General features: G+C 57.5%; 7 protein-coding genes across 7 annotated transcripts; 3 read left to right on the top strand and 4 right to left on the bottom strand.

Annotated features, from left to right (window-relative positions):
- Positions 1 to 10: 10 nt before the first annotated feature.
- OT_ostta06g03040 (Nucleoporin Nup186/Nup192/Nup205) lies at positions 11 to 6,010 on the top strand (the record flags this gene model as incomplete). Its single annotated transcript, XM_022984053.1, has 1 exon — positions 11 to 6,010. One exon carries the CDS (start codon positions 11 to 13, stop codon positions 6,008 to 6,010), a length of 6,000 nt encoding a protein of 1,999 aa, XP_022839250.1.
- Positions 6,011 to 6,122: 112 nt separating this feature from the next.
- On the bottom strand, positions 6,123 to 7,445 carry OT_ostta06g03050 (unnamed product; the record flags this gene model as incomplete). The annotated part of the gene is made up of 1 exon (XM_003079894.1): positions 6,123 to 7,445. One exon carries the CDS (start codon positions 7,443 to 7,445, stop codon positions 6,123 to 6,125), a length of 1,323 nt encoding a protein of 440 aa, XP_003079942.1.
- A 496-nt stretch (positions 7,446 to 7,941) lies between these two features.
- OT_ostta06g03060 (Cold-shock protein, DNA-binding) lies at positions 7,942 to 8,680 on the top strand (the record flags this gene model as incomplete). The annotated part of the gene is made up of 3 exons (XM_022984054.1): positions 7,942 to 7,983; positions 8,296 to 8,412; positions 8,480 to 8,680. 3 exons carry the CDS (start codon positions 7,942 to 7,944, stop codon positions 8,678 to 8,680), a joined length of 360 nt encoding a protein of 119 aa, XP_022839251.1.
- Positions 8,681 to 8,825: 145 nt separating this feature from the next.
- Positions 8,826 to 9,992, top strand: OT_ostta06g03070 (Phytanoyl-CoA dioxygenase; the record flags this gene model as incomplete). Its single annotated transcript, XM_022984055.1, has 2 exons — positions 8,826 to 9,205; positions 9,281 to 9,992. 2 exons carry the CDS (start codon positions 8,826 to 8,828, stop codon positions 9,990 to 9,992), a joined length of 1,092 nt encoding a protein of 363 aa, XP_022839252.1.
- Positions 9,993 to 10,047: 55 nt separating this feature from the next.
- OT_ostta06g03080 (Protein phosphatase 2C) lies at positions 10,048 to 12,144 on the bottom strand (the record flags this gene model as incomplete). Its single annotated transcript, XM_003079897.1, has 1 exon — positions 10,048 to 12,144. One exon carries the CDS (start codon positions 12,142 to 12,144, stop codon positions 10,048 to 10,050), a length of 2,097 nt encoding a protein of 698 aa, XP_003079945.1.
- Positions 12,145 to 12,336: 192 nt separating this feature from the next.
- On the bottom strand, positions 12,337 to 13,092 carry OT_ostta06g03090 (unnamed product; the record flags this gene model as incomplete). The annotated part of the gene is made up of 1 exon (XM_022984056.1): positions 12,337 to 13,092. One exon carries the CDS (start codon positions 13,090 to 13,092, stop codon positions 12,337 to 12,339), a length of 756 nt encoding a protein of 251 aa, XP_022839253.1.
- Positions 13,093 to 13,330: 238 nt separating this feature from the next.
- Positions 13,331 to 14,165, bottom strand: OT_ostta06g03100 (unnamed product; the record flags this gene model as incomplete). The annotated part of the gene is made up of 2 exons (XM_022984057.1): positions 13,331 to 13,369; positions 13,457 to 14,165. Coding segments are annotated over 2 exons (748 nt in total), but the record flags the coding sequence as incomplete, so codon positions are not given.

Consider the following 14,165-nt stretch of genomic DNA (forward strand, 5'->3'; position numbering starts at 1 on the left):
CACGGCCTAGATGTTCGCTCTGCCCGCGGCGACGCCCACCGTGGCCGCGGCCGGTCCGATCGCGTCGACGAGCGAACCTTCGAGCACGAAGAGCGGTGATGGGAGCTCACCCGCGTCGAGGTTTCAGCACCTCCTGTCCGCCCTGCGAAGGCTCGAGCTCGGACGGGTGAGCGAGCGCGATCGAGAGCGCGCGCGCGCGGCACTTCGATTGAACGAGAAGCGTCTGCGAGAGGCGGTGTTTTTTGAGCCGCGTCGAGCCGAGGATGCGGCCAAGGTGACGTCGGGAACGGTGACGCTGAGCCACGGACTTGAGGTACGCCTGGGAGAGTTGGACGTGGAGCACGCGAGTAAGATCGCGGTGGCGCTGGACGTTAATGAGATAGCGAGCGTCGAGCTCATAGTAGGCGCGATAGAGAACGGGGCGCCGGCGGACGACGTGGTGCCGTCGGCTGTGGGGATTTACATGCGCGAGCGCATGGCGGCGCTGGAGTCGCTACTCGTCGTTCTGAGGTGCGCCGATGGATCGACGCCGCTCGATGGCGTCATGGACGAAGAACTGAAGGAATACGCCGAATGCCTGCTGAGGGATGGTTCGCTTTTCGGACAGCTGGTGAAACTCGTCACGGCGCCACCGCCTGGCGGACCGTTTCTTGTCGCACCGCAACAACCACAGGCTGGCGCGCTAGTGCTCACAAACGCACCGACTCAACCTGTCGGACGTGCGCTTGGTCCGATGGATAAATTGTTCGACATTCGCGGGCGTCCGATGTTGCGACAAGAATGCGTTGCACAGGAGCGCAGGTTAGTTGTTGAGTGTTTGTTCCACTCGGCTCGTGTTTCACCAAGCCTGAGCATTGAAAACGCCCAGGCGCTTTTAGTTTTAGCCGGAAGATCGGCTGATGCGATGAAACAGCTGGAGAAAGTTGCAGTAGAGGATGTCCCAACCGGATACGGCTCAATTTTCGCCGCCGCGGCAATGTTCACACCTGTCAAATCAGGAGTGGAGTCCGCGATGACGAAGATGGAGCTCGCAAAGGGTGTGCTGTCAGCGATCAATTCGCCGAACGCGCCGCCACTCTTTTCGTTCATTCGATTCGCATGGGCCACGTTGGGTCTTGATTTGGGGTTACCAGAAGCCGAGGAAAGTATTCGAGAGAGTCTGAAGAACGATGGCCTCGAGGCCATTGATCTGATTCTGAAAACAGGCGTATTTCAAGACGAACACGTCGCCGCTCGATCTCAGAATCTGATGCTCGTAGATACAATTCTATCCCGGTACCTGCACCATAACCTGCGTAAAACAACGTTGCATAGAATGCTCACTGACGGCACAGGTGTGCGGGCACCTTTTGTGGAAAATGGAGTCACCATTGAAATCGATCCGGCGAAACCCATGGCTGATTTATGCTCCGTATTCTCAGAGATCTACACGCAAAAACCAGAAATGGCGGACGGTTGCTCAAATTTAAAGAGTTTTCTCGAGATCGCAGGTGATAGCGAGCACTCCGTCGGCTCACTGGTGAAACTTTTGGATCTTTGCAGGACCATTGCGCAGACGACTGAAGGATCGAGACGCATTTTTGAACTTCTTCAACGTAGTCAAGGCGCGGCCAACTGGGATCGTTTGTTGGGTGCGCTGATTGGTTATGTACAGCGTTTCATGTCGAGTCCGGATGATTTGTTAGACGCTGGAGAAGAGTACGATCCGAGAGATGGGGAGCCTGAGATGAACGAGGCAGATGCCGAGGGATTACGAGCCTATCTGTCCGTGTTCAAGGCAGTGATGGAACACGCTGAGCGCACGGACGCTGCACACTGGCTTATGTGGCTAGAACATAGGATTGGAGCGTCGTTGATGGATGCGCTGCTTCAGTTATACATCAATCCGGTTCCGTCGTCACTCAAGGCGTCGCTTCTAGACGCTATTAGCGCACTTTGTTGGGATTCGAACAAGGCGTCGGACGTTTGGCAACTACTCGACCAGGCAGGTATATTGCCGAATCCGTCACAAACTGGTATGTTACAAACGGTGCAGTCGCAGAGGTGCGATATTCTGTACATTTACTCCGTGGTCGAATCGCAGGAACAGTCGTATGCGAGCACCGCAGCGTGGCTACGTTTGATCAGTAAACTCTTGATGATAACCCAAGACAGCGAACTCGGACCTTGCTCGGACGCATGCAGTCCAGCATGGTTTCATTCTCGATTTATTCGAGAGCGACTTTTCGGCGAACTAGACACACGCGTGCACAAGGACCAAACGGAGCGCTGGAGAATGGCTCGCGATTGCATCGACCACTTCCTGTTTGTTCTGCGAACGAGTGAAAATTATCCGTCCATCTCTGGTATGGAAGACTCAGGCACACCGAATATAGGTGCTCCTCTAGTCATCAGTCAGGGCGAGTCTTCAACAGCATTGACGATCAGGAATGCGGATCAATCTCAAGGTGTATCTGATCGATCGGGCACCCCAGGCTCAGATATCCTCTTGGACTTCTTAACGACTGGGCCGACTTTCAGAATGGTGATGAACATCCTTTCTATTGGTGCGGAGCATCTGAGTTTCGAGCGGAATGCGCCTCATGGTGACGCGTTGGAGCGCTGTGTATTAGGTTCTTTGCAGTTGCTCGACTACATGATGTCGATTGACGTACATGCAGTCAGGAAGCTGCGTGTGAAGAATAAGGAAGCGTTCTTCTATCGTACCGTGGATGAATCCTTAAGTGCAGATATTACGCTGATGGCGAACGTGCTCGGCTATGTTCAGTACAAGTATAGCGCCGAGATCCCGCTGGCGGCGCTTAAAATTTTGCGCGTTCTCTGTAGCCGAATAGATCACATTGTGCTAGTACTTCCTCCGGTCTCGAGAGCCGCGCTGGTGGAGGGTTGCGCAAGCTGTCTGGAGCTCGCTTTTGCCATGCCTCCTCCAGGCGAAGGTGAATCAATAGCGGACGAGAACGCTCAAAATGCGATCGAATGTGCCAGTTTAGTATTTGCGCTGCTTCACGAAAACTTGACGCGTCCGGGTACTAACCTATCACACCTGTTATTGGGCTTTGATCTCACTGGAGCGTCAAGCGAGATGGCCTTACGGCCGTTTTCAGAGTTCAACTGTTTGAGCGTACTCTTCGAGCTTTTAGAGGCAGCTCCGCCCTCGATGCACGCCAGCGTCGTCTTACCGTTTGAAGCTCCAGAACTCGCCGCAGATTTGTTACACCGTCTCGCGACGTTGAAGTCTACTGCGCCGCCCGTATTGGCACTGCTCCAACAGTGGCCGCCGCACGCACCAAGCGCAGTGCTACCAGATTTACTCGCAGATGCGCTTCGTACGCATCTTCCAGATGAACCGGCGAAAAGAAGATCCGTGATGCATCATCGTGCAAGTATTTTGCGTCTGTGCGCAGAAGTTCTGGACGTTGAGTCTCCTCCAGCAAAGAACCGCCTGCCAGAGATGGCGCCGGCGCTTGTATTGGATATCATGACTGTTTTGCTCGATAACGGTCGAGAAGGCCTCAGCACGTACGCACACGATGTGAACGTTGAGCACGGTCAGTTTGCGGTATTAGAGCTCCCGAAGAGCATCACTCATTTATCGGGGGCGCACCACGAACACGCGATTACAGCAAACTTTGGTCCCGAGATACTTGAGACGATGGAGGAACTCTCAGCGACGCAAATTTTGGACGATTCCAAGCAAGTGAGCGAGGGTGGGATATTCGCTTTCAATAAAAGAGGCGACAAGATTATTGATGCGGATGTTGTGCGTGCCAAGCTTCAGGCGGAGTGCAAGCGGCTTGAATCTGAATCGAACGGGTACATGGTGAGGCAAGATGCAGTACTTGTTGCTAAACTCCAGCGCGAACGCGCAATCGATGCCTGTCTCCAAGTTGTGGAAGCTCGAAACACCGTTGTTGAGGACGCCACGGCCCGATCGGAAACATTTGTTGCGTGGGAGCAACTGCTTACCACCGTCGTTTCCAGAGGATTGTCGAGCATTGTCACTGCAATAGAGCTCCAGAGAGCTGTGGTGACGATGGCGAATGTGCCCGCAGACGAAGGGCCAATGAGCGCCCATAGCATCATATTCGAACTTGTGGACGGTGTTCTGGCCGGTATCTGTGAGGCCGAGCCGTTCGGAGGTGGTTCCGACGTCGCCAAGGCCGTGCCCTTCTGTCGACTGGTGCACACAATGCTCTCGCATCTTCGCCAGAGGGGCGAGGAAGACCGTTCGAAGAATGATACGAGCGTCTTCCTCGCGCCGTCAAAGTGCCGAGCCTTGCTGAGGAGTCTCATCGCGTGCTTACTGCATCGCTCACCTTTACCTCAAGCGTCAAGACAGGACATCATCAACGCCCTACTTGATTACCTGGCATACTGTAGGCCTGATGCGTTGGGCGTCAGTCCAGTGACGAAACAAGGGCAGACAATCTCTGGGTTGAGTGCATCCTTTTCGCAAGCGGCTGACGTTGATATCGAGAAAGCAAACGCCGCCATAATTCAGCGCGATGCGACTGCGCTGGTGGACGTTATATCTCGAGACGCTCTGGAGGGTTCAAATGATACCAAGGCAGTTGCCTTGGCTGCGCTCGAGGCGATGGTCACCGTGTGCGCACACACAGGTGGCGGTGGCATCGTCGTTCTTCTGCTGCAGAATGGTGTCGCTAAAGCATGTCTGCGTGAGCTGGAGCGAGTCTCCATGCCAGATTTGGTGCTGAATACACCTCGTGCCGCCTCTCAAATGAAGGCCATTGAGGCGTCTCTTTCGCTGCTCATGCGCATGGCGCAAAGCGAACCGGGTCAGATGATTGCACTGGGAACGCTTACTTCTTTGACCAACTGTCGCGCAATCGACGCATACGCCGACATCCATAGCGCTTCCGCGACTATGGCGACGATGTCCGTGGATAAGCCATACTCAGAGCTTCCGATCCCTCGAGCGAGACATCACAAGCTCCTCGTGAACGTCATTCGCCTCGCTAGAATTCTCCTTGCTTCAGATCTGCAGCCGAAAACACCGGTTTCACCGGTCTTGGCGCAGTACAAGGGGGGCGTTATCGAGAGCATTGGCTATCCATCAGTTGTGGCGCAAGTTTTGGAGTTCGTCGAGGCACACGCGGCAGTGATCCACCGCGTACTCGCGGACCGCGCCCCTCAACCACACCTCGCTGATTTGGCAGAGCTCGAGGTGACGGTCGACTTGGTGACGAGATTGCTCAAGGGTGGCATCACACCGGATCCGAAGCTTCGTCTGCACGGTGCGATCGACGTGCTCACCGCGATGATTTGCGGCGCCGAGGCGAACAAGTATTCAAAGTTCATTTCGAAAACTTTGGGGCACGCTGAGGCGGATGATGACGTGATGCTTGCTTCCTCGGACGACGCTCACGCGATCGACGCCGCTGAGCGTATGTTGGCACGATTCATCAACGTCCGAAGCATGGTTCTGAGTGCGCAGCGCGTACTCGTGAATAAAGGTCTGACCAAGTTCACGTTCTCTGTGTCCGATGGCGTCGTGGGCGATGAAAGGCCAACTGTTCATCTCTTCGGCACGCTCGTGATTGAGCTTTCGGGCGAACTCGATAGACTGTGTAGGGCGAGAAAATATGCGCTCAAATCAATCGAATACGGCTCAATTTTGCGAACTAGTGACGTGAGTGAGTCAGATTTGGTCGCCAAGGTGGCCTCGCTCGAGGCCGACATTCGTACCATAGTGATCAGCGCTGAAAACTCGCTAGAGATTTTGTACGCGCACCTTCACTCGTTGGTACAAAAGGGAGAGGACGACAGCCTTGTTGCACCCTCGGCGGAGCTCAGCGGTGGAAATGCGAAAACACACGAGTTGGGCATATTAGCCTCAGTCATGATTCCGAGCTTGCAAGCGCTCATCGAGTACGACAAATTGGTACTCGGGCTAGATACGGAGTTCTTAAACATGATTGCCACGCGTGTCAGGGACACCCTGGCGGCACCAAATAGTGGATCACTGCGGCAACGATTTGGAATTGCGTAAATCGTACCGTATAAGTAGACAGCAGTACTTTGATGACCATGAAACACAATTTAGCAAAGCGAAACGTAATTAAACAAGGAGCTGCGCGCTATACTCTATACTCTATACGTTATTACACACCGGCGGATGCGGATCCCTTCGCTGATAACGGTGGCGATGGCGGTCGCTCGTGTACCAGCATGTGTGGCTTGGCAACGAGTCGACAGTGCATCGGGTTCAGCCATTTCTGCTCTCCCTCTTCTTTGTTGATCGCTGTTTTGTTTTTCCTCAAATTTTCCAGCGCGTGTGGTATCACCTTCGTTCGTATCCATTTCATGCATGGCATCACTATGTGCGCCTTGACTTCGTAGTTGTTGTGATCCGCGCCCTGTTGCGTGAACATACTTATCGATGGCGGCTTGCACGGCACCCGATCGGCGTTTACGACGTGCATGGTGTCAACAAGCTTGTTCGAGTGCTCGTACGGAATGATCTCGTCCTGATCGCCGTGTAATAGCAGCACGGGGCACTCCACCTCGGCGAGATTCTCCATAATGTTCCAGCCATCGCCGATGGCGTAGCGCCCGACTCCAATGTACCTCGCCGCCAAGTCCCGAATCGACGTGAACGGACTCTGAAGCACGAGACCGGCGGGAGCGCCGTTCTGCACGCACATCAAACGTGCCAGCCACGTCGCAGGACCAGTTCCGATCGATCTACCGAAGATGATCATCCGACTTTGCGGAGCGAGGAGATACTTGACGCAATACTTGACTGTCGCCTTAACGATGGTGTTCACGCTCTCCTCGTGCGAAATCCCGTCCGCGACGCCGTAGCCGGGATACTCCGGCACGATCACGTGCGAGCTCAACCCGATCGCGAGTTTCATGGCCTCCTCCGCGCAGTCCCCAACGTCGCACGCGTTCCCGTGCAGGTAAATTACGAAGAAATCAGCCGCGCACTGCTCGTCGCCGCTCTTCGTCTCGCGCGACCGCATGATTCGCATCGCGCACGTCCGCAAACCCGAACTCGTTTGCCCGTCCCCGATCGCGTAAGGCATCCCGCACGACACGTGCGTTCGACGATCGCACACCTCTAACCCGACCAGCGTCTTCCTGTACACAACCGACGCGTCCACGGGATCGCGCGCGTCCTCCCCCAAGCCGCCGCCCATCCAATCGTACGACGACGTGCGATTTCCGATCACATCGCGCGGTCTTCCCGGGAACATCGCGAACCGCGCGAGATCGGTTCGCGCTCTGAACCAACGCAGCGAGGACGACGTCGACGTCGCGATCGTGGCGTAACACCGACTCGCGTCGTCACCAATCTTTTTGATCCCATCCTCATCCGCCGCCGACACCGACGCCGACGCCGACGCCGACGCCGACGCCGTCGTCCCGTTCGCTCGCCCGCGCGCGCCCTCGGTGACGAGAATCCCTCGCGTCGTCGCCATCGCGTCGCCGTCTCGCGCCGCGCCCGCGCGGGGCGGTGGCCCACGCGGGCCAATCACGACGTCCGACACATCCACGAGCGCCAATCACATCGCGTCGATGCCCGAGTAAATGTTATTCGTGTAAAGTTCTGACTACGAGGAAGCTGAGCCGAAAGGCGCCAGCCTGGTGGACCATAGGACCGGACCAATGGGATTGGGCCGGACACATGCGTCGACGCGTTCTGGCGATCTGTACGCGTGGGCGCTCGACAAGTGCGAACGTACCCGAGAAAGTCTACGAACCCCCTGAAATCACCCGAAAATGGCGAGGGGTGGGACACATGGAGCCGGACATCCGGCATTTACTGCCCGTCACGCGCGCGCGTCTCGCGATGGCGTTCATCCCCCTACGATACGACGCCGGACCCCATCGCGGTGATCCCCGCGACCGCGGGATCCGCCCCGCGCGCGCGCCTCACGTCGCGCCTCGCGCCCCGCGCGCGCGGCGACGAGAGCGATGGGGGACGGCGCCGAGCCGAGCGCGCGGCGGCGTGGGAAGGTAATTTATTCCCCATCCATCGCGCGCGCGAACGGGGGTATGCGACGTCGACGCGCGGCGAAGACGTCGACGATGGGGCGCGCGGTCCGGCGCCGGGTTCACCGCGGGCACCGCGTCGGCGACGCGGTGACGCGCTCGGACGTCGCGTCGGGACGCGCGCGTGGACGGATAGCGCGGAACATTTTTCAACGCGCGTTTCCGCGGTTCGGGAGCGGGGAGTTCGTTCGAGGCGTCGGTCGAGGGCGCGCGTGCGCTACGGTTGGTTTTCCGCGTTCGACTGACAGCTGAGTCATACAAACGCGACGCGACTAGGTGAAGTGGTTCAACTGCACCAAGGGATTCGGGTACATCACGCCGGACGATGGTGAACCCGATGTATTCGTCCATCAAAGCGCGCTGAAGATGGAAGGATTCAGAAGTCTGTGGCAGGTACGACGAAGAGACGAAGACGACGGACGCGCTCGGAGGGACTGACGGGCGACGCTTCGCGACGCAGGGCGATTCTGTTGAGTTCGACGTCGAGCACGAGAGTCCGACGGATGAGCGATTGAAGGCGGTGTGCGTTACGGGCATTGGTGGAGCTCCGTTGAAGGCGCCGCCGCGAACGAATTACAGACGATCAAGTAAGAAGAGAGGGCCGAGACGCGAGTCAGACGGCCCCAAAGACGAAAGCAAAACAACTCAAAGGACTGCGTAGATAAAGATTACTCTGATTTGTTGTTGTTGCGTTGAGTCGCTAGAAACGCCGAACTCAATTGCATCGAGGACGCGAACACGAAGTTTCCATCCGTTTTCGGAGGTAAATTCATAGGCGAAGTTATGCCAGCCCGCGATACGGAGCGATGTACACTAGCCCGCTCCGCGTTGAATGTACCAGTAGCGATGATTATTCCAACCCGCTGAGGGAGCGATGTACGCTAGCCCGCTCTCTTTGGTTGTACCTCATTAGTCTATCTAGCCACGTAGCTCCAATTTTTGACTATTTCGGTATGTCGAAACGCTCCACGCCCAACAAGCGCCCTTCCAACCAGAGTCACATCTCACTTTCTCGCGTCTCCACTTCGCATCATCGAAGGATCGACGAGATGACGCACGAAGTCAACATCGACGCGCTCGTCCGCGCTCGAGACGCATTCGACGCGCGCGGATACGTCGTCGTTGAAGATTTACTTTCGAGCGATTTCATCTCTGAGTGTCGAGAAGAGTTTCAAGCCATCGCGCGGTGCGTATCGAGCGTACTCATGCGCTCTGATACGCGCGACGTGGGACTAACCGCGTGATATTCGTGCGCGTCTAGGGAGACGATAGGTGACGAAGCGTCGGAGACGGAGAGCTTCTGGGGGCGGTTGGAGGCGCTCGGGTGCGTGGTGCAGGTGAACGAGTCGACGACGTCGGACGCGTTCGACGCCGACGTGAATCATCGCGCGAACGGGTCGCGTGCGGCGTGCCGAGACGTAGTTTCTAGAGCATTGACGCGAGTCGGTGCGATCGGGACGTACGCGACGGCGTTGTTGCGGACAGAGGATGCGCGGTTATTTAACGACCAATACGTCGTGAAGCCGCCAGCGAGAGGATGCGCGTCGCTTCAGATGTCGTGCTTTGCGTGGCACTACGATAGCCAGTGGTGTCACGATGACGTTGATTGGACGTGTGCGCCGTATGTGAGCTGTTGGGTAGCTTTGGACGACGTAAGCGAGGAGAATGGGGCGTTACGCATGCTGCCGTACCCTCCCGCACAGGCGGGCGCTTCGCATCGCGAGAGAGCGAACTCTTATCCCGATCGTGATACGCTGCCATCGCCTTTGGACGAAGACGGGTGTGAGATCGGGCGGTTGCTGACGATGCGAGCCGGGTCTGTGGTGTTCTTTAGTGACGTCGTCTTGCATTGCAGTGGACCGAACTTGAGTGGTTCGATTCGCCGAGCGTGGATGCCACAGATCTCGGCTGGACCCGTGGTACGACGAGATGACTCACCGGTGAGTTTGACGGCAAAGTTGGCGAGTTTGTAGTGGATAGACTAGTTTGTAGTGGTGATAGATGTTTGAATGATACATGTTTGTGTGTTTAACCAGTCGACTCCGAATGTTGAGCTTTCTCGAACCTTTTGCGCTCCAGCATGCGCTCTCTCTTTCCTTTTCGTTGCGTCTTTTTCTTAGGTTTAGTATTGGTTTGCTCCACCCCATTCACCGGCGTTCGCGGCGCGTCCACGTTCGAAGACTGTTGTGCCTTGGATCCATGTGCCATAGTTTGAGGAGGCACGCCAGGTGGCACGCCTGGCGGTACTGGCGCCGAAACCGAGCGCATAAGTGCAGCTAGTTGCTGAGGTGGCCCTGCGCGCGGTGGGAAGCCTGGCATCGCGTGTGGTAACTGGGAAAAACCAGGCGGACCCATTGACGGTGATCCGAAAAACTGAGGCATGTTAGAAGCCATCGGCATGGTGTGCGGATACACGCCAGGAATTCCGTGCGAACCAACAGGTGGTCCGTGCACCAGAGGGTACACGTGAGGCCGAGGATGGTAAGGATGTAAGATTGGAACATGTTGAGCAGGTAACACGGTATGCGTCGCCGGAGACTGCGCTTGCACGGACGACTGAGGAATGTCCATCATAGGAGCGTTTGGCTGTGTGTTCACGGGCGTCTGAAGTCTCTCCTTTGTCTTCTTCTTCTTCACCGTTTTTTTCTTCTCACTAACGCTCTCCGCATCGGACTTCGTATCGGATATGTCTAGGGCAGAAACATCGGGCATCGGCGGCGGGTCGGACTGTTTTTTGCCTCGTTTGTTCCTTTCCTTGTACCCTATTGCCGACGGTGCGGCGTCATCATTAGTTTTTGGTTTAGGCGTCCTTTTTGGTACTACCGATTCGTTCTTCTGTTTCTGTTTCTTTTCGTGTTTCTTTTCATTTCCTCCTCTCACCTTTGGCGCCCGATCGACCTGCTTAATCTTCGTCGCCTTTGTGGTAGACTCCCAACTGTCGTCAACAAATCGCTCAGCCGCCTCTGCTTCAAGTCGACGACGCTCAACTTCGGCCTCCGCTTCTGCGATTTGTCGAGCCGCCTCGAGGGCGGCATTTCTCGCCTCGGCTTCAAGTCTCGCATGCATCCTCTTTTCTCGCCGCTCCGAGGGTAAAGGGAAAGGATCGTGGGCCTTCTTAGCGAAAGGAAAGTAAAGCTTCGCCGATTCTCCTCCATGATCGGGTTTGACCGCGAACGGGCCCGACTTTGATCCTGCGTCGCGTAGCATGTCCACGACCAGCACTGTAATATCATCTCTATTATCCTTTTGCTGTTGAGCGAGCTTATTCAGCGCAGCCGCCGCGCTTTGTGCGTTCAACTTTGAAGCACACGCGGACGCTTGCTTGGGAGTCGCGGCGTCCCACAATCCATCGCTCGCGAGCACGACTCGAGCGCCGTGAAACCGATCGGGTATAAGCACCATACTCACCTCTGGTTCACTTATCACGCCCCCTTTCTTCCCGTCTCTGTCACCGATCGATCTTGAAACCGCGAGCCCGCCCGGCCATACGCGTAACGGACCGACGCCCACGCGCTCGCCGTTCGGTCCATCTTCGTACTCCGTCGGCCGCACCTCTCCCCCAGCCTCCTCAATCCGTTTTCTCTCACTCTCGGACGAATCCAAACGATGCTCAACACTCAAGCGAAGCACGGGAATCCCAGGTCCGAGATCCAACGTCGCCAACGAATCGCCCACCGCGGCTGTGGTCACCATCCGTCCTCGAACCGCGCACACCGTCGCCGTTGACCCACTGTGCACGTCCATGGCTACGAACGTCTCATCCACAACCTTAAACGCCCGTCTCAAAGCCTCGGGGATCCTGCGCTCGAACGCATCGCCCGCGTCTTCGTCCTCGCGCAACGCTCCGTCGCCGTCCAGTCCGCGCGTCACCTCTCCCGCGAACGTCTCCGCGCAGTGAGACGCACACGCCTTCCCACCGTGCCCGTCGAACAGGCCGTACAGCCCAAACATCACCGCGGGCGCGTCTTCACCCGTCGCCCGTCGCGGCGTCCACGTGAGCGCTGGGACGGAGAGGTCGAAGTCCTCGCCCTTCTGAACTTTTCGACTTCGAGCGACGATCGAGGCGTCGAGGTCGTCGTCGTCCACGGTCCGTGCGAGCGGTCCGTCGGAATGAGGCCGGGACATGACGCGCGGACGCGCGAGCTCGAGCGCGCGCGCGCGCGGGAACGCGACGCCGACTGGAGTGGGAGCGCGCGAGCGACGAGGCGAGGGGAGCGCGACGCGAACGGTTGGACGAGACGCGCGGGATTTTAAATATCGCCGTGGATCGCTCGTCCAAGTTCGATGCGAGTTCAACGGTATGTGTCGCCTTAGCTATCATCGCATCTTACCTACCGGGTCGTGCTCTAGGATCTCGACGTCGAGACCCATGTCTCGCTCGAGCGCCCGCAAACCTTCATCCAGGGCGGCGTCGGCGTTCGCCGGGAGCCGAACCAACGCGTCGACGAGGAACAACCGTTCGTTTCCGAAAGGTGCTATCGCGGTATCCGTACTCATGCTCTCTATGTTCATCCCGCGGTCGAACAGCGCGCGCGCGAACGCGTGAGTGATTCCCGGGAAATCCGTTCCTCGCAAGAGCACTCGACGATGGCTCACGCCAGCCGCCGACCCGCTCTCATCCACGGTCTCCGTCGACGCGCGCACGCTCGACGTGAGGTTCTCTATCGCGTCCAGCGCGTTTTCGAACGCAATGACGTTCACCCGCTCCCCGTCTCGCCCCGCGAACGCGACCAACATTGTCATCGTAAAGTCGCCTCGCAAGCGCGCCATTCGACTCTCCTCCACGCTTCCGCCGTGTCGCAACACGACCTGCGCGACCTCGCTCACGATGCCCTCGCGATCGGGACCGAACGCGGTGACGACGCGTCGGATTACCGAGCCCGGCGTCGTGAGCGAGCGGCGCGCGGTGCCCTCCGTCGACGTCGAGGCGTGCCGGAAGCGCTCGCAGAAGTGTCGGAAGTCGTTCGACGCGCTTTCATTTCGGCCAGCATCGCGCGCGCGAGGAGCGATGATCGCGGAGTGACTCGCTTTCGCGACGCGCGTGAGCTTGGTAACGTCGCGGTGGGCGCGCATGGCGCCGAAAAAGGCGCGACGAACGCGTTGGGGTGTGTCGGAAAACGAGTCGAGTTGTGTGTTGCAAGCTAAGTTACACTTCATTCGTCGTCGACGCCGAGCGAGCCTGTGACGGTGAAACCGTAATTCTCTTCATCTGCCTGCATGAAGTTCGCGCCCGGACCGAGGGGTGATGCCTTCGAGGTGTTTCGCTCGAACTGAGCGGCGATTGAGAGTTTGGCGAGTGGTCAGTCTATGGTCAGCGAAGCGGTTTGAAGATGCCGGAATTCTTCTCAAACTGCGGACGTGCGGGAAGGGTGAGCGTCGTCAGACAGGGCCGTCCTCGGTTCGGGCGTGCGACGATGCAAAAAGTGTCGAGACGTACCCTGTAAGAAATGGCGGGATTGCGACGAAGTATTTCAGCCGGATCTCCCCCGAAGACGTTTTTAATGTCCTCGAGCAATGCGTCAATGTCGACGAAGAGCAACGAAGGGAAATCTGATAGCATAAGATCCACTCTGCAATCGGGTGGCATCGCCGCACGTGTCGCCGCAACAGCACATTCGGCGATTGCGTACGACTTCGCGTCCAGGCACACCCACGGCTTGGCTCTACAAATCTTTGCCACGTCCGCATCCGGCATGAGCTTCTTCAGCGCCACCGCGCGCGCGGCGACGACGTCAAAATCGCTCGCTTCCGCTAATAAACATGACGGCATCGCGTCGAAGAACCTATCGGCGTCCATACCGACCTCTCCAAACGTTTCCCTCGTCCTCTTCACCCGTTCGCGTACCGCGTCGAGGTCTTCAACGCGCAATAAATCCGGCTCTCTCGCGCACATCTCCGCAATGTCCAACGACGCGCTCGCGAAGAGCTTTCTGAGCCCCAACACGTTCTTCGTCGCCCCCGACAGGTCCCCCGCTATCCTCAGCAGCTCGACGCGCGTGATCTCGCCGTTTCGCTCGCGTCTCCGAAGTCCCTCCACCAGCGTGAACAGCCGCTCGACGTCCCGCTCCAACGCCTCCGCGTCCACGCCCTCGATCTCGTCCGCCACGATCTCCGCCGCGAGTCGACCCAACGCGTCGTCCTCGCGT

This window comes from Ostreococcus tauri (assembly GCF_000214015.3).
Source record: "Ostreococcus tauri WGS project CAID00000000 data, contig chromosome 06, whole genome shotgun sequence".
Lineage (NCBI taxonomy): Eukaryota > Viridiplantae > Chlorophyta > Mamiellophyceae > Mamiellales > Bathycoccaceae > Ostreococcus > Ostreococcus tauri.